This window comes from Meleagris gallopavo, chromosome 1 (genome assembly GCF_000146605.3).
Source record: "Meleagris gallopavo isolate NT-WF06-2002-E0010 breed Aviagen turkey brand Nicholas breeding stock chromosome 1, Turkey_5.1, whole genome shotgun sequence".
Lineage (NCBI taxonomy): Eukaryota > Metazoa > Chordata > Aves > Galliformes > Phasianidae > Meleagris > Meleagris gallopavo.
In genome coordinates, this window is record NC_015011.2 from 189,530,465 (window position 1) to 189,556,279 (window position 25,815).

The following is a 25,815-nucleotide window of genomic DNA, read 5'->3' on the forward strand; positions in this document are numbered from 1 at the left end:
TTCTTATTTTCCAGTTCTGCTGTCAGTTTTAGTGCACCTGTAGCATCCTCTTCTTCCACTCACCCATAAGGAACAGTAATTTCCATCAAGGGACAATAAGGATTCACAAGCCATGATTTTCAACCGTCACTTAACGATTGGGAAGAGGATAACTTTAAGAACAAAGACCTAAAGGCACCATGCAAGCAACATGCACAATAAACTTTTATATTTAAGGCGTCTGCCCAGAGAGGCTGTGGATCCCCGTCCATCCCTGGAGGTGTTCAAGGCCAGGTTGGATGGGGCCCTGGGCAGCCTGGGCTGCTGTGAGATGTGGAGGTTGGTGGCCCTGCCTGTGGTGGGGGTTGGAGCTTCATGGTCCTTGAGGTCCCTTCCAACCCAAACCATTCTGTGATGCTGTGATTCTATGATTCTATGATCTTTAAAGCACCTTCATTTTCTTATTAACTGGTTGATTTAAACACTCAGGTTGACAAGCTCTGGGGCAAAGTAACCCAAGCAAATACAGTTCAGAAATGGCAGCAACACAACCTTGGTACAGATACAGAATGCCTGCACTGAATGCCTCTGGCTCAAATCACACACCACTATCAGTACAGTTTTCTGTTCGTTCAACAAAACCAATACTGAGGTGCATCATCTTCCCCCCAAAAAGCTCCCAGTCAATGCCTGGCTTGTCTAGGCAGGAACCAACATCCCACCACATCCCCTAGCCCAACCCTGTGCTGGGTCACATAAGGTCAGATGAAAAGAGTTTTTTGAAGAGATCCACGATGCCCAGAGCTGTCACCAGGGAGCAGCAGCCCCACGAGGATCCCAACCTCAGCTCCTCAGCTCCCAGCATCTCGAGTTTCTTCTCCAAGTAGCTCAGGTTTCCTCGGGGTGAGCACTGCAAGGCGATCCACTACTCAGCGCTGGGCTGCGCTCAATATTTGCTTTCAGAGGCTGCAGGAGTTGCAAGGAAATAAAGCATGCAGTGCTCAAACTAGAGACTAGAAACTCAAAGGCAATGCGAGACCATCAGCCCAAGCCAGGAAGGGTTGGTGGCTGGATGCAGCACAAGTCCCAGCTCAAGAGGTGACACCGAGCTGCAACCCAACCTGTGTTCCTACAAGCAGCCTCACCAGGGATGCAAATGTGCCAGAAATAGAAAACAAAATGTGCTGAGCTGTAAATCATCTCTTGGGTGAAGGAAGACTGGAAAAGGCAGGCTGGACTACCTCCACTAAGCAATCGATGTAAAACCCTTCACCAAGGGTATGACAAAGATGAAGGGCGCTGCTGTTACCCACCTGTGCAATTAAAAGCCCACGTTGCATGAAGCAGGGCTAAAGGAAGGCAAAGAAGCCTGGCCAGAACAGCAGCATCCCTCTGTAAAGGTGGGGAAGGGTGGCCAAAGTCTCCTCCATCAGCTAGGCTGGGGAAAAGTGAGTTTAGACAGAGCCAAGACTGCACACAGAGGCAAAAAATGAAAGCCACATAGGCAAACAGTCTTCTGGAGATGGGATTTTAGGATTTCAGTCTGTCAGAAGGGAAAAATTCGGCCATGCAAAGACAGCAGGGATGCTCATGCATCTTAGTGGCAATGCTGTAATAACAGACTGCACTGGGATTGAGTTTCAGAGCAGTATGCCTGATGGTCCCATCCCCAGCACTGAGAGATATCACTGAGCCTAACCCCAACGGAGACAAGATCCCAGCCCCAGGAGTGGAATATTTCACTCCTGCATCATCCTCAGTCCCTACACAGGTTGCAGTCCAAGCTTTGCTCTTCAGGGACAAAACTGAACCCCATCAGAGTGGCATGCAGGTGCTCAGATAGGAGGCACACCTATTCCTTTCCAAGGAACTCAATCTCCAGAAACTAACAAGTTAAACAAACTCAGAGAACCCCATGCAGGTCTATGCTGGAGTCGGACTCGATGATCCTTATGAGTCCCTTCCAATTCAGGATATTCTATGATTCTATGTTGCTATTTCAGCTGTTCCAAAAACAGATTGACACTTCGGTTCCGACCATCAAAATGCACTCTGAGGAGCTGTAACGTCATCTTAATCACAACCACTAGAAGTGAAGAGCATCACCCGAAGAGCATCACAGATGGGAGAACATCGCTGGCTGCCCTAAACCAGCAAGCAGCACAGACGTCAGCAGAGGTGCTCTCTGCAGTGCTGTGCCCCACGATGGTGTCATGTCTCATCAATGTAAGTAACTGCATCTCTAATTGAGTCCATCATTGATGTGGAAAGCTGTCCTTCTGGTCCTTCTAACCTTTTCAGCTGATTCTAGCCTCAAGGAGACTAAATGAGCCACTCACACTAATGACACGACCCAGTAGAGTTCAACCAGAAGCCAAGAAGGCAAACTGATATCTGTCCCCTAAAATCAAATATTGCTTGTTCATAGCGTCACAGAATGGCTTGGGTTGGAAGGGACCTCAATGATCATCGAGCTCCAACCCCCAAATTCCTCTGGTACCTCTTTGGAAACAGGACCTCTCTGTACAGTGTGAGCTTGTGAATAGGGAAAATCAGAGTAACAGATGTTTGCATTGTCCCTGCCTGTGTCTGTGTCTCTCCAGGAGAGATGGAGCTGAAAACCCCAGATTCTGACTGTGACATGCAGAGATGTGTCTAAGGAGGACAACAGTTGGTGCAAAAGTTGCATGCTTACTGTTCTACAGCAAAACTGCAATAACTAAATAAATACATAATCCTGCTTGTGTTACCCTCTGTCTCTGCCCACTTTATCTGATGACTTTCCTCCTTAATACCATCAAGCAAATTATATCAAATCCCAAATCTGGGTTTGCAGCAATCCAATGCAACTGGATACAATCTGCTGATTAAGAAGTCAGCATTGTGATGAAGGGAGCAATGACCTCCAAATCTATTCCACCAACTATGCCAACTTCCATTGAACGCCACAGACAGTGCCCTGTGCAGTTTCTTAAAGCTGTTCCTCCTCTGCCCTTGGTTTGATAGTTTCAAACCCCTGCAAGAATCAGCCTGCTATTCAGATTGCTCCTGTGAGTGAAGACACAGCAAGTAATTTCTAGAAAATTGCCCAAGAATGAACTCATTTTGACTACTTCTGTGCTCAGAAGCAAATACTTTCAAAAGGAGCACTGAAGTCAAGAGCTCTGGACCTTCCTTAATGAATATTGTGAAAGTGCACAGCCAGCTGGACATCACTACACTGCTTTCCTTCTAATTAGCACTGCATCACTGCATCATTTGCATGTTAGGGAGGCTAATGATGAAGCCTGCACAGAAGAAGCAAATTTGTTCCAAACCCTAATTGCAGCCACAACAAGTTTTAAGGATTTTCTTCCCATCCATAAGCATCATTTTAAAATTTGGTTTTAGTTCTCCGTTCCCTGTTGTCTCCTTGTGAGCCAATAACTGGACTTAAAACACAAGGTGTGATGAGGGCAATACCTGAGAATTGGAGTTTTCCTTCCATGAGAAGATGTCTTTTGGATGTTCTCTTTGTGGCTGGGATCTGCCAGTACTTTTACTTTCATTATTAAGGTCTCACTGTGCCACTATGAGGCAGTAACAACACTTTTTTTTTAAAAAAGCATCTTTAATCCTCAGTAATTCAAGGTATTTTATAGAGCACCTGCATCTAACATTTCTAGAAAATGCTTTACTTATGCTGAAAATAAGTGAAAAGGTGCAAAGCAATAGTATTGCCTTGGAGAGCAGGATAGAATTTTAAGCAAAAAACCATTAGAGATTTAATGAGAAAGCATGTGAGATCTCATTTTTGGTGCATCACATGCAGAAGTCAAACCTTGATTTAATTAAAGAACGCCTTTGTATAGACTGGTTCCAGTGAATACGAGCTCCTCTCCAGGTCTGACAGAAGACGTGAGTTCTGTTTGCTGCTATAAATTGGACCTCTGGACTGGTTACCTGGCCATATCTTTAATAATTAGGTGTAAATAAAACGTAACAGAAAGAAGTCACAGGGTTTTCACTAGCTGAAGGCTCTCCAATAAGCCACAGTCCCAACCGAAAGTCTTCACTACTGGTTTTATCAATAGTTGACATTACAAGATGGCAAAACACCATCTCAGAATTGCCAGTGAATGTCAGAATCTTTACACACTGGAACAGGTTGAACAGGTTGCCCAAGGAGGCTGTGGATGCCCCATCCCTGCAGGCATTCAAGGCCAGGCTGGATGTGGCTCTGGGCAGCCTGGGCTGCTGGTTGGTGACCTGCACACAGCAGGGGGTTGGAATTGGGTGAGCACTGTGCTCTTTTGCAACCCATTCAAGGCCATTGTATCATTCTATGATCTTCACCTACAGGTATGTTAAAAAAAGAAAAAGGAAGAGACACCACAACTCCACATGTGTATATTGCTGGAATTCTCCTGAAAGCAAAGCCACGTGCTCCCTGCCAGGGCAAAACATTCCCTTTAAACATCTCAAAAGGCAAATCATGATCACAGAACCACTGAGATTGGAAAAGACCTCAAAGATCATCCAGTGCACCCATCCACCTATCACCAATATTTCCTCACTATACCACGTTCCTTAGTACAACACCTAAACATTGCTTGAACACCTCGAGGGACGATGACTCAAACACCAGCTCCACAAAGTGCTTCATCCCATTAATGGGTACTTTTCCACCCCAAACTTGTGCAAAGCCAAAAACGCCCTTCCCTGCACAGTGCCTGTGCACGGCGTGGAGACAGCTGCTGCCTGCCAAGGAGAGCTCAACAGCATGCAAGCCCCACGTGCTCTGTGACACACAGACAGATGTTGGGATGGTGCTGTTGCAACATGCTGAGAGCCAGCTGTCTGGGTGGGTTGCCAAAATGTTCATTTCAATGCTATTTGTAGCCTCCAGCTCTGAAATTCGGAGCCGTTCTCATCTCTGACATGCTGGGATTGGTTCCACAGCTTTAGCCCTATGGGGTTTTTTGTTTATTTATTTTTACTAATATTATTTATTTATTTTAAGAACCACCAGTACCTTTCTGGTCCCAATAACAGGAGGTGAATTTTTAGGTTCAGTGCATTTTCCTAAAGCTGAAATACTGAGTATCCCAAGTTCTTTGGGTTCATTTAGGCTGGAGCTTCATGATCCTTGAGGTCCCGTACATCCCAAGCCACTCTATGATTCTCTGATTCTTTGGGTGGTTTACCTGCAATTTGTGGTCAAATCTTTCTCATAAGGAATGTACACTGAGGGTAAAACTAAAAGCAAGCAGAACTCAATATCATGGAGAGCACCTTCTTCAAATCTCAAACCAAAACACAGCTTGTTTCAGCTCTAAGCAGCCCACAGGGGAAAGCATCTGGAAGAAGACTTTAAAGAAGCAAATGGCGACTGAAACTCATGTCTAGTTGGATTAAATTATTCATTTTCACTTCAGATTTGGTCCCAGCTTTGTCTCCCACTCATGTTTTGGTGTATCTTCAGTGTAAATATCACAAGCACTCAAATCTATTGGCATTGAAGACAGAATGCAAGTAGACTGCTGAAAATAGAATAAAAAGGATGGAGGACCAAGGACACCTGCTTGTAATGCCATCAAGCTAGATTAACATGCAAAAGTTTCAGAGACCCCCATCTCCTGTTTTAGGGTGTCAAATGACTCTCATACCCACCAGCACAACAGCCCTTCAAAGTGACAGACATCAAAAACGTCTGGTGCCCTCAAAGCCTCACACACCACTGCTATGTACACTGATGCTCTCCTGGGAGTCCAGATGGAAAGAAAGATGCTGAAGAGTTAACTTAAAAAAAAAGCCTTTAAAAAGAAACCAATTGATCAACAGAAAGGGTTTTTAGCATCCTGATAAGACATTTAGCACAATGAGAAATGGACACGACTGGATGATATTTAGGCAAGGGAAAGGAGGAGTTATGCAGAAAAGCATTTCCAGAGATGAATTAAAGAGCAGAAAAGGATGACACCAAAGAGATACCTCTTGAAGGAGCATTACCACCATTACAAACTGACAGCCATTGTGGAGACAGTAGGTCACCTGTACTGCAAAGAGCTGTGCCTCATCTAGGTACTGATGCCTAGATGCTTCCCAATTTTTCTTCTCTTTCTGCTTAGAATGCAAGGACATACTCCACCAGCATTTTAAGATAAATCACACGAGCCACTTGGCCTCTATTCCTCATTTTTTTCCTCCACAGAACGAGGACAGCAATTGAGTTGCACTCGGATGCTGCAAAGGATGCTCTCAGATATTCTACAGGAATGAGAGAAGGGAGATAGGCTGGGTGCACACAGGGAGGACAGCAGGTTGTAAAGCACAGGGGAAGTTCATTGCTCACGTATGAGGAGCAGTCTACCTCAGCATGCTGGGTGAATCACTGTACTGGGTCATGCATCCCTCAAGAAGAACTCACACATGAATTTTTCCAATAAAAGGCTCAGTTTCACCATTTTATTTTTTTTTTTGCCTTAAAAACCATGCTATCACCCCAACAAATCTTTTATCTCAGGACAGCAAGCATCTTCATCTCATAGATCTCCTGTGCTGGTTGTCATCAGAACAGCTCTAAGCTATTTGTACCTTTCTAGCATAAGAACATGGGTCATGTAAATGCAGCATTACAGATCCAATCTTGCCAGACTGGTGAAACAAGCAGCTGTTGGGCTCCACCAGAGAGCCTGCTTGTCTGCACAGCTCACAAATCACATCTGTCTTGCTTCAGGAGATCTGAAAAAAACCTTGCAGAGCTGTTTATCATCTCCAGCCCCACTAGATCCAGCATCACCTTGGGATCCAAACTCCCAGGCTCTGAAGACTTTTGATCTGGGTACTGCTCAAGGGAGGATGTCTGTGTCCTACAGCCTGGTCTCCACACCCCTCTCTCAGCTGTTTCCTTCTCTCCAGCTCCGCTAGGCTCCATCTCTCCAAATTAAACCTACATACAATTGGGTTCAACAGCAAAAGTGTACTAAGTAGCCCTGAGAAAACATGATCCTATCAGCAGAAATGCCTTTTGGCAAGGCTTCAAAATCACGACTGTTCAAGCATACCTGACATTGCACAACCTTAGGACTTGCACTATATGTTAGATGAAGTTTTCCAGACTCAGGATGTCATTAATTGGAGCAGGTTGCTCAGGAAAGTAGTGGAATGACTGTCCCTGGAATTGTTCCAGAACTGTGGAGATGTGGCACTGAGGGACACGGTCAGTGGGAATGGTGGGGGTGGTCTGGGGCTGGAATTCGGTGATCTTAGTGGTCTTTTCCAACCTTAATATTTCTATGATTTTATATAGTGAAAGCTGGGCAATCCCAGACATGAGTACAGGCTGGGAGAGGAATACCTTGAGAGCAGCCCTGCGGAGAAGGATGTGGGGATCCTGATGGTCAAAAAGAGGGACGTGAGCCAGCAGTGCGTGGTCACAGTCCAGAAGGGCAGCAGTCCCCTGGGCTGCACCAACAGAGGGGTGGCAGAGGGCAGGGAAAGGACTGTCCCCTTCCACTCCACTCTAGTGACAGAAAGCCAGCTCATTCTATCAGGGAAATGATGAAGGGAAGAACTGTGCTAAACAGCTCTTGGTCCACAATTCCACATTCTGCTCTAAGGCATCCTTCACACCACTGCTTTATTATTATTATATTTATTATTATCATTAACCTTTGCAACTGTCTTCATCCTAACATGCAAGCAGCATCTTCTCAGGCATATTTATTCCATATTGTAAGGATTGTTTGGTGGCTCCAAGAAAGAACATAATACAAAGAAAAGACCGAGTATCTGCTGAAAGTCTTGCTCAAAATAAGATACAGTCAGTTATGCATAAAATAGTACGGTCTGGAGAACACAATAATTTTATAGGCTGTTTACAATCATAGATTCATATCAGTTGGAAAAGACCACTAAGATTCCCAAGTCCAACCCCTGACCCACCCCCACCACCTTCACTGACCGGAGTTCTGGAACACCTCCAGGGATGGTGATTCCAGGGATTCCCTGAAAGCCTGTTTCTCTCTCTAGGGACAGGATCTAAAAACTCTACAGGGATAAAGACTTATAACAGATCTTTGTGTTTTCCTGCTGTGCAGGACTAAGTTCTCACACAGTTCCTTCTGGCCTTCAAGGCTGGTACAAACTCTGTGGGACAGTAAAAAGCATTTGTAATGCCCAGAACTTCATTCCATCATTCACAGAGGCAATTTAGTTAAAAGAGCAATACAAATTGAGCTGGTGTGTCAAGGGATTTCTTAAAGAAATGAATAATTAAAAAGAAAGAGAACTGAAACAAAATACTTCAGGGTTGTAGTAGGCGTTAATCTCTCTTAGTGCTCACACTTGCACTTGCAGAAGAGCTCAAGCACACTCCAGCCTGACAAATACATTTTGACAACCTACAGAGATGTTTTCTTCTTTGAATGTAAACAAAAATGTTAGCTGGGTGTCTAAAAAAAACACATTTCCAAGGCCAGTGTCTACACTGCAGTGTGCCATCTTGTTACAAGGTCGATTAACCAACAGGGTGAGATGGAGGTACATCTGTGAAACAGATCCAAAAGCACCCAGGCTGTAGATTCAGACCAGTGTATCCAAATACAACAGGGCACCATTACCTACACCAGAGCTGTGACCAAACCAGCAAGTCCCATCTTTAATCCGGGCACAACCAGAAATTCACTATGATTTCAAGGTCTACCCAGAGACAGATGACAGGAATGTTTCATCACCTTGCTCTGTCTCACGATGATCTGCAATGAAGGATTGCAGTGCAGCCATGTAGGCTCAAGCACAGCTTTTTTGTCTGTTTTTGTGGATTGCCACATACTCAAGGCATCTTGCTGTGAGCTGAGGTTAACCACTATTGGTGAAGTCCTGCAAAGGACGCAGACCCTAAACCATTTGCCATAAATATTCTCCAGAGAGCAACCTGGAGACCATTAGACCCAGTACTATCTCATAGGCAGGCAGAAGAGTTGGACACCACAGCACTGAATGTGAAGCTACTCACCATCGGTGCCCCACGGTGACCTATGATGGCTGGCTTTGGTCCCAGAGCCTTCTTCTCCATTATGCAAGGGGATGAGATGGTGAGGGGGACGAGGTAAAGTGCAACTACGACCGCGAGGTATGCAGTGATCATCAGCATCTGAGAAGCTGGGGGTGGAAAGAGAGAAAGATGGTGAAAATGTTGGTCAAAGTCCTCCTACCGCAGGGCGAAAGTCAAGTGACCTTCCTCCTGCTTCAGAGCAGAGGCTGCTCTACAGCCATTGCCCCCAGCACAACAGCAGATGTCCCTGCTTAGGAAAAAGCATTCTATTAAACAAATCTGCCAACAAAATCTAGTCAAGTCGTAGAATGATAGAAGTCCTGAGTGAGGTAACCTTGGAACTCACAAGGCAAATGTTTGCAATAAATGCAAGACGGAGAAAGCAAATTTTAAAGGAAGGTCACAACAGTCCAGCTATGGTTTTGGCCACTATTGATCTGTTTTCATGCTTTTTGAATCCAGCATCCAACAGCCTCATTCAAGTGCCAGAAAGTAACACTAGTAACTTTTCCAGTTTATAGGATAATAGAATCACAGTGTTGGAAACAACCTGCAAGATATCTAATCCAACCATCTTCCCATCACCATGGCTACCACAAGATACTAAACCATATCTTGTAGCTCCTCATCCAGACAGATAATTCCTCCTCTCTCTGGAAGAGTTGTCAGTCACCCATAAAGCACTCAAGGAACTGAAAGGCTTCTCAATAAGTGAGTTCATGCTATGTCCTGCACCACAAAGGTATGGTGTCATGATGTTGTGTATTATTTGGTGTCAAAACCACAAGAACTGGCTGGGAGGTGATCCCAGCCCAATGCTCATTTACCCTATGAACATCACTGATCAGGTTTCTAGGGTCTAAGCAGCTCAGATACAGAGAATAAGCTTGAAATATATTTTGGCTAGTGGTCTGCACCACAAGGAAAGGATGCCTCAACACATGGGTCACGGACCATGTTAAAATGGATTGGAAAACTACACCTAGCCATTCACACAGGGCAACTGGGAAGATGCAAAAAAAAAAAAGAAAAAAAAAAGAAAGAAAAAAAAAATAACAAAGCATGAAAAATACAACCAAAGTTCATTCTGTCAAGTTTGCAGTTGGATGGTCTGTTTGGAAGGAGGCCTCCTGGTGACCACCCAAGCTAAGCAAACAGGACAAATTTTCCACTTCGTGCAACGTGGAAGGACCAATACAACTTTCAGATGCAACCTATTCTTCCACTCCTCTAGCTCTTACTGACCACACCAAAGAGGTCTGAGCTCTCAGGGCATGTTTCTCACATTCCCTCTTGCTTCTCAAGGCTTCCAGGGCTGCTCTGAGCTCACTGTTTTCTATCTGACCTCAGAAATAGGCTTTGAAAACAAGATACTGTTTTTCTAAATTACTGGAGTCGTTCAAAAAACTTCTGTTCTGCAGGTCTGGAAAACAGAGCGTAGAAGATTAAAGAAAGTGCCAATTTACCAGGAAAAAAAAACGGCAGGTACTGAAAAGTATCAGATGTATCAAAGAAAGAACAAGAACGTACCATTGGAGCAATGATTATAGGTGCACCAGTTATTTCCAAAAGACTACTATTACTGAGTGGAATTTTCAATTTTCCCTTCGTAAGGGACTGTATGTTCTCACAGAGATTTCATTTTTTAAAAAGAAAAGCTAAACTGAAGAGCAACAAAAAAGAATTTATACTACCGTGTCAACAATATCTGCACCAAGAAGTACATGAACTCCTCTAGGTAAGACACTTTGAACAAGTAAACTGACCCTGAAATACATAGGGAAATATAAGATCTAGTGATACAGAAAAGATGAGCATTTTTCCTTTTTAAAATAATAATAATAAAAAATACCAGGAGCAGAAAAAGAAAAGGGAAACAGCTTCCTGGCTTGTATTAAAAATAAATTAGAACAAAAAAAAAATCAGAAAAAACAACTGCAAGAGAAAAGCTGTGAATTCAGAAGGAGCCCATGCAGCCCCTGTGCTAGGCATTACCAGAAATCCTTCCCCAGCTGGCAGCCTAATTACATGCTAGGACATATTTAAGAAGAACCAGGTACACCTTTCTTTGGCATATTTATACATTAAGGCAGAGCAATTCTTTCTTTGAAGGTCTCTCCGGATATCAAAATCTTTCAATCTGCAGCCACCACCTTCCTCATGCATAACACCCTCTCCTTGGAAGTCTTTCACAAGTGTTGCCAAATCCTTCCAGGGCTCCCATCTTGCTGCAGGTTAAATACCAATTAAAATCACTGCTCTGAAACTGGCACGGAAAACATCCATGGACACCCTTAGGAAAAATGCAACCGAGGGTACAGAAGGAGCACATTATTTTCCAAGAAAACACAAAGCTTGGACTTGGGAGAACCCATGGCAATGAGATGCACACAACGTGTTTCAGTGGATAGGACCACAGAATCATAGAATGGGTTGAAAAGGAACACAATGATCATCTCGTTTCAAACCCCCTGCTATGTGCCAACCATCAGGCAGAAGAACTGGGTTACGTGTGTCCTTCACTTCTCTATTCCCTTAGAGATCTTTGATCACGTCTCAATGTGCGTTTTGGAAGCATCTAAGCACTGGGTCAGATCCTGCTGAGCCCTCTACTGTATCACAAACAACAAGTCCAGGAAGGCTTTCAAGAGACAGGTCCACCTAGAAATGCATGTGAACAAGACCCAAGTTGCTGGGGAAAAGGCAAAGTGTTTATAAGAGAAGAACACTGTGTGTTAGCTGTGGAGGATGCAACTTCCTATTGCAGATTAGAGGAAGTTCAGATGCTTTTATTCATTACATCATTGAAAACAGCCCTTTCACCCCCAGCCCTGCTGTGGTTCCAACAACAAGGCGTCATTCATGGGATCTGGGTGTATCCACAGCCCAGAAGCTCCCCTTCCAGCCAGGTTTTGACAGGAGAACATTCCACCTCCCTAGAACAGCTGAGTCTCCACATCCCCATGAAGGAGCCTGGAGGGCTCAGCCCTGGCTTCTGCTGGGAGGACCCAACCACACGACAGCAGCCTGCAGCCCCTGCCCTCCCCACAAGCGCTCCGCAGGGCAAGAGAGGAGATGCCCAGCTGGTACTCACTGGCTTTCTCCATTCGTGCAAACTGCCCTGCTATCAACCACGACAAGGCTGTGACTGCTGCAAGTGCTCCTATGTGCAAGAAAGGGGCTGTGGCCTGTAGGACACAAGAACAGGAGAGAAACAGTGATTAAAGACCCCAGCATCCTCCAAGTTCATTCATCTTGTGGGCTCCACAGCGCATCTGGTGATTCCATTTTGAGTTGAATTTCACAGCATTCCTGCTTAAGGCTCCTGCATCTGCTTTGGCCCTTTCTGCTAAACCCTACTGCTACCCTTGGCACTCAGACCACTACGAAAGGAAAGCAAGAAAGCTCTAACCCCCTTGCAATAACATATATTTGATAGAGGCCTCCTTAGATACCATGCAATTTTAGGCAAGGCTCTTGGTGCCACTGAGACTCTTCCTGTAGTCCAGTTGAACACACAGGACTGGACATCATCGTGATGCAACACCATGAGAGAAAGTTTGAGACAGTTCCTCTGAGTCATGCTTCTGTCCTCCAGTGTCTGCCTCTATCTTTAGAAAGCAGGGAAAAGGGAAGCACTTCTGAGAAATATTAGTCACTTGCATGAATGCTATTTTTTTCTCCCCAGATTTGTGTATTATTACCAAATATTCAGCAGTAATCAACAGTAGAACCTCTCAAGCCTTTCATAGGCTCTGAGTTCAAAGGAAAGAGCCCAAGATATGGAAGCAGAGTGACTGCTTCTTCGCCCAAGTAGGGAAGCATGCCCATAGAGAACTTACCTGCAGTGAGATAAATACCATCTCCCATTCGTCGTCCCAGAGCTGTGCTATCGATGACATTGTCACCACGGTGGTTATCAAGGTCGTCATCAGGCCAATCTGCAGTGAACAGAGTGGAACCTCTGTTTTGTTCTTATAAAAATATAAGTTTCTACAGCTTGGGAAATGGAGAGAAAAAAAGCTTGCGTATGTAGTAAGTGAACTAAAACCATTAGTCTTAGGACTCAGAAGGAGAGAGGTTGGGTTTGTGTGCTGTCCCAGCATAATCTCCCCTTCCCCACCAGTGGGGATACAGCACAGGGCCCAGTAGGACACATCTCACAATGGCTGAAGTCCCACTTTCTTCACACAGAGGTCAACTGTGTGGAAGGATCAGGTGCTTTGCCCTGCCGACAAAGTGTTGAATAGAGGTTGGGTTCTGCCATGCAGCTCCAAGCAATGATCCCAGAATCTTGTGGCCCTTCTGCAATGTACTGCGGTAGGTTGGTGAGCTTCACCCACCTTGCCTCTCCATCTCTTCTCTTTAGATATAAACCTTAGATAAACCCAACAGATGGTGAAATTGCCCTTCAGTAAAGGGTGAATATATATGTATATCCCCACTGTTAAGCAGTCATCTCTGAGATGGGTCAGCACAGCTTTGATATGACTGCACTTGGGTTTGAAATGGCAACAGCTGCATGGCCAGCATTCAAGCCATGTTCACAGAGCAGTGAAAATAGATATTGTAGCACGAGAAGAGGCTCTAGGTGACACATTGGCTGAACAGGATGCGACCCAGTCCATCAGCCACTTCCCCCAGCCGACCCCCCATCTCCAAGTGGAAGCAGTCAGAAGCTTGAGCGGAGCAGTCAAAAAGGAAATGTCACCTCCACTTCAAAGGTAAAAAGTTCAAACCATCAAAACCTGCCATAGAAATAACTTCAGTTTAAAGATCTGACAGACTACATGTGGGCTGTCTATCAAAAAACAGTTTGCCATCCTCCGCCTCTCTGTCTGCTATCTCAGCTCTGCTGTGCTGCGTGCCTGCTGGATTCAAAGGATGCTGCTGCTGTCTTGATCTTATGTACTGTCTGCACCTGAAATCAGTCCAGGAGACAAGCTGATACTTAGCAATGAATTGATCATCTAGGATGCCCTGGACCTCTCTAGACTAACTTTACATTTTCTTAATATCTCAGACAAACAAAAACTCTACATCCCCAACATCTGCACATAAGGACAAGATCCATCCTCTAGTTTAGCCTTTGGTCATCCCCAACTCTCCATAGGAACAAGTAGCACCAGTTCAATGAGAAAGCTGAAAGAAACGGTGCTGTTCGCCCATATCAGTCTTTTCATGTGCTTTAATCCATACTTGAAGGTAACTCAGGATGGTTGCAGAGAGCACAGTAACTTATTTCAGCCTCTTATCTCCCCCTTCCTAGAAAGGAGATGTGGGGAAGGGCAGAGAGAGACAGAGCAATGTGTCTGAGTGGCGGTGGGTTCTTCTTGGAAGAAGGGAGGCAGGGTGGGTTTCTGTAGCAAGGAGAACTGCCTGATCTCCAACACATTCCTCTTCAGGACTTACTCATCCAAACCCACCAACCACCTGGAGCGCATCTGAAAATACCATCTCCCCCAGTGAAGAAACATATGTTAGACTCAAGGATCAACAACTTATTTTCCAGCAGCAGTCAGACGGCCTCCTCCCCCTCTTTACGTTGCATCTTCTCCTCACCTTGAGGAAGAACCAATTCTATCACTTCTAGAAAAAGAAAACTGAGGGGAAAGGGAGGCCTGTGTTCTGCCTTCAGGAGGTGCATTGGCACGCACAGGACCGGTCCCTTAATTACCTATTAGCAAATTGCCAGTTAAAATATAATGCTGCCAAGCCATTTGCTTTGGCACTGTCTCTGCTACCCTTCCTCTCCCCTTCTGTACTCCAAACATCAGGTCTGCATCTTCTCTTGTATTTCACAGAAATCTTACTCAAGCTGCTTTACGTGCAAAGCAAGGCCTCTTGGGACTTCAGCAAACCCCAGCCTCTACAATGTCAGTGTAAAGCTGGGGGTGCACATGTTCTCCTGGGGCTTTTCCTGCACCACTAACTTCAACCACATCCCAAACAGCTTCACATCTGCTCAGCCGCTCCCACATGGCTGGGCTCAGCACAGAGCAATGTGAGAGAGGTTCGTAACAGAGTACCACACTGAGCTGAGACCAAAGTCAAATTGCTCTCACGAAACAGAGGTTTTCACTCCAGATGTTCATCCCCTGTCAGCAGGGACCCTGAAGCAGTTCACCAAGCACAGAGCAAAGTCTTTGTTCCCAGGCTTTGATTGCCACTACTGCTAATTTGCTCAGTCCTACGAGATGAGAACTCAAGCACCACCAACATGTAAAGTCTATGCTATTCCCCCAAGCTCCAGGACAGTGAGCATCCCATGCAGCATCCACTCCCTCACCTTATGTTTAATTAAAACCTCTGCTCCCTTCCAAGCTGAAAAGGGCTGTTTACCTTGTGAAGCCAGTGTAGGTTCATTTGCTGTCCCACAGCTATGTGACATAGTGCTAGTATCTGGAAAGAAGAAAACAAGAGTCAAACAATGGCACATCATGACCTTTAAGTGTTTGCACATGCAGGAACACACCACCTGCCCCAAGGCAACCAAACAAGAGCATCCCATCAGGATTGGGATGGTCGCAGAATTAAAGAATGGCCTGGGTTGGAAGAGACCTCAAGGATCATGAAGCTCCAACACCCCCACATCTCACAGCAGCCCAGGCTGCCCAGGGCCCCATCCAACCTGGCCTTGAACACCTCCAGGGATGGACGGGGATCCACAGCCTCTCTGGGCAGCTGTTCCAGCACCTCACCACTCTCTGAGTAAAGAACTTCCCCCTGACATCCAACCTCAATCTGCCCTCCTTCAACATCAAACCATTTCCCCTTGATCCACTTGAAAGCCAGGAATGTGGAAGAAGAGACTTTGCCCTCCAAGAAGCAGAGAGTTGGAGAGTGTGGTCCGTAGGTGCACAGCTCCTGGGAACCCTATATGGGTTTCACTGCAGGGAAGTTGGACTAGATGACCTTTCCAACTTCCAGCTCAAATGATTCTGTGGGCAAGATACTGGCTTGCTGCCTGCATGGGCACCCCATTAAACACGGAACCTCATCGCACTAGGGGAAACAACTTGCTCTTGGGTTTCATCGACACACCAAAGTTGGACTTTGTCATACTAAGGGAAGCAAGAATTGTTTTTCTCCTTAAGCCAATTGCACCTCCAGCATCAGGGTGTTTATATTTGCACTGTATCACCTGTGGCTGAGGACCACACATTTTTCACTTTCTATTTATTTCAGGCCACTTAAAGCCATGAGAGAGAAAGAGAAAAAAATCACTTCTGAAAGGAAAATTGCTCAGGTTATGGGAAGAGTGAGGAAGTCATGGCCTTTAAAAAGAAAATAATGCACAAACTTTGGGCAAATGACATTTCTGTTATACTCACCAGTAACACTGTAATGTACGTAAAGCCAGCAGCAGTTGTTACAAGTATTGGAATGGACCAGTCACTCCAATATCCCATTCGGTTATATAAAAACCTGAAAGGTAAGTATGAAATAGAGATTAAGGAATTCAACACCATAGCAACTTCAGCACGATGAGATAGAACTTTAGAAAATGGGCCTTTCTGCTTCCACTGTACAGATGAGAGATAGGCAGCAAAAAGCACAAACCACTCTGAAACAAAACCCCGAGTCTGTGCTTTGATCCCTCATGGGAAATTAACTCTGCAAAGAGGAATCAGACAATTATGTCAAACACAGCAACAACATTACTTTGGAAAAAAAAACCACATCAATTTGACATGAGGAGGGCTTGAGTTTTCAGAAGAATATTCCCTACAAACAAGAGAAAAGTTGCATTTGTTTTTTGCCTAAGCTGTCCCATGTGTGACAGAGTAATAAATTCAATACAGAGATCACATCGAGGACAGGGGAAGAGAACAAACGTTGCTGTGCATCACTGTGTCGTGCACACAAGGTCCAAACTCATTTCCAAGGGACAAGGTGATGGAAGAAATGGGATCTTTGTACACATCACAGACAGTGTCTCCTATTCCAGTGGTGGAAAGAACATATGATTTAACCCACAGGAACCACATGCAGATGTGACAGGGGAGATTCAGGTTGGATACCAGGAAAAGGTTCTGCCCCATTGGGCGGTGGGCATGGCAGAGCTCCCAGGGCAGTGGGCACGGCCCTGAGCTGCCAGAGCTCACACTGGGACACTGCTCTGATAAAGGGTTGGGTTTGGGGGCTCTGTGGGGCCGGGGTTTGACTTGGTGATCATTATGGATTCCTTCCAACTCGGGACATCTAGTGATTCTACGATTCCTGCAAGAGTGGAGACAGAAATTTGCCTTAAGGTTTCCCAAAAGGGGTCTGGTTTGAGAAACTGCATTCTTCTGATCTTCTTCAGATTCATGATCTTCTGGGGGAAGAGCATAGACTTTACAAGGTCTGTTTGCTCAGCCTGAAGGATGCCTATGGACTTCCTGACGTAGTGAATTCCCTTGTTCCAGTCCTGCCTTGGAACTGTAAGAGATGGGCCGTTCAATGCCTCTGTGATCCGATCTTGGCAAGAAGCAGCAGCAATCATAGGCTCATCAAGGTTGGGAAAGACATCCCAGATGATCCAGTCCACCTATCCACTTACCACCAATATTCCCCCACTAACCCATGTCCCTCAGTACAACATCTAAACGTTTCTTGAACAACTCCCAGGACAGTGACTCCACCACCTCCCTTGGCAGCCCATTCCACTGCCTGATCACAATTTGGGAGTGAATTAAAATAAAATAAATTTTTCCCAGTATCCAACCTGAAGCATCCTGATGCTCTGGAGGATCAGAGCAGGGACTGAAGCAAAGTTGGAATAGTACTGAGATACAGATGACATGAGAGTAGCTAAGGTTGGAAAGGATTTCTGGGTCCTTCTGGGCCAACGCAGCTCCAGCAGAGACACCCAGAGCAGAATGCCCAGCACCACATCCAGGCAGCTTCAGGAGCTCCCCAGGGAGCAGCCCCCAGCCCCACTCTGGTCCGAGTAATACCACACAGCACAGAAGTGCTGCCTGAGGTCCTAGGAGGCCCCCTGGGCTCCAGGCTGTGCTCAGGTCTCCAGGCTCCACCAGCACTGGTGCTGAGCTCTGTTCTCTCCCATCTCCCTGCAGGGACCCCCAGGCCTGGGCGAGCTCCCTATCAGCCTCCTCCTCTCCAGGGGGAGATGTGGACGCCTTCAGACCCTTTTCTGTATCCTGCAGATATATATCCAAAGCATTTATCCCCAAGCCAATTTCTCTAGTTCTTCTACCATGGGTGTCCAACCTGTTGTCTTGCTTGGGCTGCACTGAGTGAAGAGAATCACAGACTGATTAAGGCTGGAAAAGACCTCTAGGATCATCTAGTCCAACCATCAACCCCTCTCCGCTGTGCCCACTAACCATGTCAAAAGGAACCGAAGAGGGATCGTTATGAATCATATACAAAATATAGTTAATGTTTATGAGCAACAAAACTTCTTTTATTTTATATATGTATTTATTTATTAAAACATAAAAAAGAGGGCAACAAAAGTCTAAAACTAATGAGTTGGACAAGTATGTATCTAGATCATCACTCACACATATCACACTCATCAGGTTTCCCAGCTCTCTATTCCAGAGGGCAGCCTCAGCTCAGCAGCCTGTCTCTCTGCTTTGCTTTCACGGAGCCACAGTGCAACAAGAGCTTTATGAACAGGAGCACCAGGTGAAGCAGTCCATTATTCACAGTGGCAGCACAGTAAGAGACAGTCCCCTGTGACTGCCAGTGGGTCTCAAATGTCAAATTTGCATTTAAATAGCAATACCCAGTAAAAAAATCATGGAGGTGGACTAGAAAGTCATTAAAGCACTTTACAGCAAAGCCACAGCAGGACGTGAGGTCGACCCAGTCAAGTTCCTCCTCCAGCCTAAAAGATTGTCCAGAAATGCAGGAGGAAATACGGCCCAAGGGAGCAACATCCTCCTAAACAAAGATATCTCCTTTTCTCCATCCCAGCCTCCCAGATGGAAGCTGGTATCACCAACAGCATTTCTGACTGCAAAAGCTTTTGAAAATTCTCTGTGCACAGTTGATAACAAACCACAGCACGTACGCACTTCCTTCTGTGCCACCTCCCACTTCCCTGGGCAGCCAGAAGGATTAAAAGATGCTTTTAAAAAAATTCCTGTTATCGGATGCCTTTGTAAGTTTGTTCTGGAACCAACATCTCTTGCTACAGCAGGCAACCTGCTTGCAGGGCCCACACACCCATCTCCTGCACCAATGCTGTCTATGGCCACCATATGTCCAACCCTGTTTCCATCAAAACAAGCAGAGATTCCCCAAGAGCCGGTCCCAAAGCACCCAGATCCCACTACACCAGAAGAGAGGCAGTCAGATGCCAGAACCCTTCTTGCAACTTCAGGTCTGATTTGAATTAAAACTTTTCCCAGTGGATTCCTGGGAAGAAAAAAGCCCACAACATTACTATGTTGGCTTGCATTTGCGTTAACAATCTTCATGCTGGTACAGAAAGTACAAAATGGCTATAGAATCACAGAATGATAAAATGGCCTGTGTTGAAAAGGGCCACAATGCTCATCCAGTTCCAAACCCCCTGTTGCGTGCAGGGTCACCAACCAGCAGCCCAGGCTGCCCAGAGCCACATCCAGCCTGGCCTTGAATGCCTCCAGGGAAGGTGGATGAGCAGTCCTGCTCACACAGACACAGCAGAAACGCAAGACCTGGAGCAGCACTTGGCTGCATTGACCTCCTGGCCCATGTCCATGTTCTGCTCAAGGACTCCAAAAAGAAGAAGAAGAACAAGAAAAAAAAAGAGAGGGTTTCTCTGAATTCTTTGCTCATGGCACCACTAACAACTTCCTTAGCACAGCTTCTGTACATTCAGGATTTTGCTCTGATGCTTCTTCAAAGTGACCTTCTGGACTTCGTTTTAAAGCAGTTATTTGCACATCAAGTGCTGTTTCCATGGTAGTTATGAATCAGATGAGCCTTCTCCAGAATGAAGGAAGAAAACAAAATACATTTCTACAGAGACTCACATTTGTAGCCCTTCTCCAGAGGAAATGCAGCCAGGTTTACAAAACACAGCACCCACTAAGCAAGACGGAGCTTTTCATTACAGTACGGAGCTTTGACACAGCACAAATCTAAAGTAAAATGCAACTAAATGTAGATATGAAAGAGGAAATCATAGAATCACAGAATGGCCTGGGTTGCAAAGGAGCACAGTGCTCACCCAGCTCCAACCCCCTGCTGTGTGCAGGTCACCAACCAGCAGCCCAGGCTGCCCAGAGCCACATCCAGCCTGGCCTTGAATGCCTGCAGGGATGGGGCATCCACAGCCTCCTTGGGCAACCTGTTCCACTGCCTCACCGCCCTCTGACGTGAAAAAACTTCCTCCTAAAATGCAAACAAAACAAAAAACAAAAAGATCCCTGCAGCTGCAAATGAGTATTCACAGTGTTCCCAGGGCTTTTTTTATTATTTTTTTTCCTGCATGATTTTACAGCTCTTTCCCAACTTTGGGCTAAGACAGATTTGTCTTTAGCGGACCAGGAGTATTCACATCCTGTTCTGAAGGTGTAAACTGAAAGAGAGAGCAACTGCAAAATAGCCTGAAAAATGAAGAAAGAATCAAGCATTTCCTTTTTGCTCCTGCTCTAAACAGCAAGAGTGGCAATGATGAGTTTCAGTTCTCAGTGTGAGTCTGAGTGGAACAAGAAAAGCACACTTTGCTGGGAGGAGACAGCTCACAACATTAAGTCAGTAAACACTCTCCATCACACAGACTCCCAAGCAGGCAGTTTATGTAAGAAATAAATAAAATAAAAAGTTTTAAAACGCTGTTGAAATATTATTTTTGACAAGAAGATGTTGTTAAAGCAGTTTGGTTAAAGCAGAGCCCAAGGTACTATATAAATGTTTTCGGATGCTGCTGGGATGGTAGAAGGGAGGATGACTTGCAGCACTGGGGGGAGCTGGCAGTACCCCAAACTGCCAAGCACATCCCAGTGGAAAGCTTGTTTACAGCTTCTTCCAACGTTGCACAATTTCCCACACCCTTTTCTGCTCCAGGCTGAATGCTTTTTTATTTGGACTTCGCGGAAAGTTTCAGCCAGATTGCTCAGTGCTTCTGAAAACAGCCGACCACAGAAACAAATCAACAAAAACAAAAGGCTTCTCGACAACTTCAGCTCTGCTTTGTTTGCACAAGCTGTTTACAAGGCAGTACACCTGCCCCAAGCTCTGTCACAGCAGACAAACAGAGATGGGAGATGTGTTACTACCATCAATGCAGGCAGGCAGGAGAAGCGCTCAGCCTCACTCCCCATTGACTGTCATTAAAGACAGTCATTAAAGAGTCCATCAGAAGGACTTAAATGCATCCAACCTGGTTTGAAGCAGCTCTTAGAGGTGCACAATGGGCAGATTTGCTGATGGGACACTACTCACCAGTTGATTTCATTGTAGTCATTGTGAACTTCCCACCAGAAGTAAAACCAGACCAGAGTCAGGAAGAAGGATGAGGTGAGGATCAGGAACCAGAGGCGCTCCCACTGTGGACAGGAAGAGAAATCACATTAATACTATTGCATCATCATGTCCCACATCTTTTCTAGAGGCTGTCGAGGTTGGATGGAGAAAGCAGACATCTCTGAGGGTGAGATTTCAGTCACATCAGAGTGAACTTGGCTGCAAGAAACTCTTAGGTCACTTCTAGGTTACAAACCTTGCGGGTCAAATGCTTGATGCAACAACGCTGAAAGCTTTGGGTCAGGTCAGATCTCACTGTTTCCACTCATTTCATCAGAAACGAAGGTAGATGGAATATCATAGAATCACGAAGGCTGGAAAAGTACTCCCAGATCCCCAAGCCCAACCCCAACCCACTCCCACCAAGCCCACTGACCATATCCACAGTTCAGGACCACCTCCAGGGATGATGACCCTCCCATTCTGTGGGCAGCCTGTGCCAATGCCAGAACACCCTTTCAGAGAATGAATTGTTCCTAATAAACAATGTGTGCTTCCCCTGACAAAACTTAAGGCAACTCGTGTCGCCAGCTCTGGGCAGAAGTGTCACTCACCACATAGGTACATCTTGTGTAGTGTTGGGACAGCTCTCGGGGCAGGGATTTTCTGGGCACAGAGCTCTATTTTTGTTCGGTTGAGGTTGGGTGCTTTTGGCATATGAGGCAATTGTTTAACCAACTTTTCCATCCAATGTGAGAGATGCAACTCAACATCTCACTCTGCCATCAGTTCAGCGTAAATAACAGCAACCACCACATGGCAAGGATTCTACACAGCAAGTTGGTGAATCACAGAATCATAGAACGGCCACATATGAACCTCTCCTCTCCTTCCCCCATGGCACTTCTGCAGATCCTGTAGAGCCAAACCACCCAACCACAGTATTTATTCCCACCACCACCACATATGTAAGCCTTCAGCAAATAACACAGCAGTCTTAAGAGACCACAGCCACACCAGATGAAAGACATTTCCATCAGTGTTCAGTTTAGAGAAATGTTTCAAGCAGTAATCACCACCACCTCCCAAAACAGTAAAAATAATCCCCCCAAAAGCTTTTCAGTTCTCCCACTCCAAAGGCACGGGTCAAATCCTAAGCCATAAGGACGTCCATGGAGAGAACCTTTGCAAGAAAACTGTCCCTAACCAACACCATTTCCATGTTTCCCTTGCTGGTTTTACTTCACAGGCATTAAATAACCCACCTTTCTGCTTCATTTTGTTCAGAACAAAACACTGAAATAAATTAGGTATGGAAAGTATTCAAACGAATCTTCTCTTCCCACAACAAGCAAGAAGGGAAGTGAAGTCCATGAGCAACACTACTGCTATGATTTCCTTCCAAGTCCTGAGCATACCATTAATCTCTTTTGAAAATGCCCTTTTCTCTACTGAATTGTCACGTGGGTTTTTAATTATGCAAAAGTATCTAACCAGTATAAAACAGTGTTTTGGTGATACATAAGCAACTCTGTTCTTCTCTGCCTTCTCTTTCCATCTTAAAGGCTGAAACTATTTACATGGCCATGCTGTTTCATCTCCCATCACCCTGGATATCGGCATTTGATGCTGCTCTTCCTTGTATGCTCCAGTTTATAAAAAGTGCCAAACAAAGGAAGCAATAAGAGATTGAAATTATGTAATTTTCCCTGTGCCAATAAATGAACAAACAAATGAATAAATGAACTATGTTTTCTGATAGAAATCCCTCATTGTTGGCCAGTATTACAGTTCAAACTCAACTCAGCTCAAGTTTGGTACCCAACCTAAATCTCAGTGGTACTCAACTCCAAATCTCAGTGCTATAGGGTGCTTAACTCTGACCAGAGGCTTTGCATCCCAGAAATAAATGGGACAAAGGGGATCAGAAGGAGGAGTGTAGGTACTTCAACAGCACAGCTACTAGGAACAATCAAATCCACATGGCCAAATTGCTCTCTGCCATGAGCTTAGAGTCCACACACTCCCCACTTCACACACACACATCTGTATTTACAAGCACAGGTGGGCTCCTAAAGGAAAATTACAGAAATTGGAATGAGGATTTCCATACCAAATACCCCACTTTTGGTGGCAACCTCAGTGCTTGTGTCAGCCCAGGTGTCCGTGACTAAAACTTACCCTCCCTGGCCCAAAAAGCAGCAGTGAGGCTGTAGTGTATGAACCACCTCTATAGGCAACTGCCGTGGCACAGCTGAACCAAACCTGAGAAGTTTGGGATTAAAATTCACCCATGCAAATTTTGGGTTCCGTAAACACTCAAATAAAAACTCATTCACATCTCCACTCCATCCCACCAGAGCTCTCCAGGAAGAGGTAATTCCTTACCCTTTCAGTAGATTATTTTTTCTCAGTTTCTCTATTGTTTGCTGCTGTGTTTTCCTCCTCATCCTGGTCTAGCATCTCCTTGTACTTATCACCCATGTGGCTGAGTCCGTTACCCACACAGGCTTCCCATGGCAAGTGAGTTTTAATGCATCTCAAGTGCTGAGAAATCAATCACAGGACTCTAAAAACGTTGCCAAGACTACAGTCATGGAAAAATATCTACTAAAAGTGTGATTGTTCTACAAGCTACTGCACATTTTGACAAAAATATGAGTGAAGGTTAGGAAGTAATCCTTGATTTTGGACCAACATTACTTCCAAAATATTAATTCATAGAATAATTTTGGTCAATATTTATGCACTGGATTTGATAAACAAGACAAGGAAAACGTTTCGGAATGGATGATTTTTTTATATATGCATTCACACACAAGTAGCACAGCTTGTGTTGAGATCCCTGAGTGCTACTTTGGGTTTGCCCCACGACGTACTTCTGCCAGATGCACACACCTGGCTGATTTTGTGAAAGACCCTACAGATTCTTCATAAGTTGGAATACTCCAATGAGTTAAAATGCAGAAACTTTCAGAAGAACAAGGAACATTTTCCCAGCACCACAGAGGTGGTTCGACAGCAACTGAAGCAGAGCAAGTCCAATCTACATGCACAGAGTATTAGATATAGTCTGGTTTTTGCACAACCTCCATCCAACAGTCCCTCATCCAAAGAGCTTTGTGAGTCTCTACTTCACAAGCTCCCACATGCTTTACAGTAGGGTGAAATATGCAACGTGCAACAGCCTCTAACCTCTGCTGCCAAAAATAAAGGGCTTAGGATCATGTTTTCACAATCACTCAATCACGGCCATAAGGAGGTGGAGGAGACAGTGCCAACTTGCTTACAGAAGTTCAAGCAGAACCACTAGAATGTTGAAAGATGCTTGAGAAAAAAAGAAGTCCACATTTTCAGCACCATGAGACTACAACAGCACTGACATTTTTGGCAGTTCTTGTAGAACACCTGTCTTCCTCCCCTCTCTGTCCCCTTAGGTTTCTCTCTCTCCTCACTGGGATAAAATAAGCGTGCTTGCTGGTTGTTTATCACTGAGCTCAACCACACTCATCTCACACAGCATTTAAGATTGTCCCGCAGGAGAACCTAAACCACATTTGCGTCAGCAACTTAACCCCAACCTGGATGCATTTGGGAAACAGCTCACCCTCTGATCCTGTTCTCTGTGCTCTGGTTCATGGTGCAGAAGGGGGGGAAGCAGAAGATGCTCCATGGAGTGAAGTCAGTGCCCCTTAACCACAAACACACACCTGGCTCACAGGATGAGACCACAGCAAGCCCTAAGTGACCTCATCACCAAAAGGCTTGGGCTGTGGGCAGTGGAGCTCAGGACCACACCTCTTGCTAGTGTTGATGTGGCCAAGGTGTCTTGTGGAATGGCACAAAACAGGATTAGTCTAATTACACCAACATTGATTATTGAAGAGAAGCCATAAAGAGTCACTGCTTTCCCCCAGCAAAGAGGCTGGATGTACCATGAGCTCAGTTAAGCTAAAAGAAACCAACAGATACCTCGGGTAATCCTTCACCAAGCACACCCAGCAACATGGCCACAGCCCCAAGGATGGAGAGCCTCATTTGAAACAGCAGATTTGGATTTGAAAGCTCCAAAGCGAGCGTAATGGCAAAGCAAAACAAATTAAAGGGAATTAGCCCAAATTGTGAATCATTTTGAAGCTGCCTTGTGCACTTCACCTGTTCCTGGGCTATGAGTTTTGATCAAAATGGTTGGAAACAGCACTGAACATCACATCAGGCAGCATAAGTGGTTTCTCCAGTGTGGGGATTAGTTTTGGGTAAGCAACCCAGCCTCTTTTGCTGCATCACCCCAGCACATACAGAGCTTGCAGCATTATTTACCACCCGGAACCAGTGGAGCAGGGAAGCAGAAGGGCTGAGGAAGATTATTTTTATTTCCTACAAGATCT

At 45.2% G+C, this 25,815-nt stretch overlaps 1 protein-coding gene across 2 annotated transcripts in view; it reads right to left on the reverse strand.

Moving 5' to 3' along the window:
* GDPD5 (glycerophosphodiester phosphodiesterase domain containing 5) overlaps nt 1–25,815 on the reverse strand; it is a 148,870-nt gene that overhangs the window by 20,938 nt on the left and 102,117 nt on the right. For both annotated transcript variants that reach the window (XM_031552109.1, XM_010706274.3), the window contains exons 3-8: nt 21,407–21,510; nt 16,351–16,444; nt 15,359–15,418; nt 12,859–12,957; nt 12,111–12,204; nt 8,978–9,123 (exon numbers count right to left, since the gene is read on the reverse strand). In XM_031552109.1, the coding sequence (XP_031407969.1) occupies nt 8,978–9,123; nt 12,111–12,204; nt 12,859–12,957; nt 15,359–15,418; nt 16,351–16,444; nt 21,407–21,510 (597 nt within the window). The remainder of the gene's footprint in view (nt 1–8,977; nt 9,124–12,110; nt 12,205–12,858; nt 12,958–15,358; nt 15,419–16,350; nt 16,445–21,406; nt 21,511–25,815) is intronic.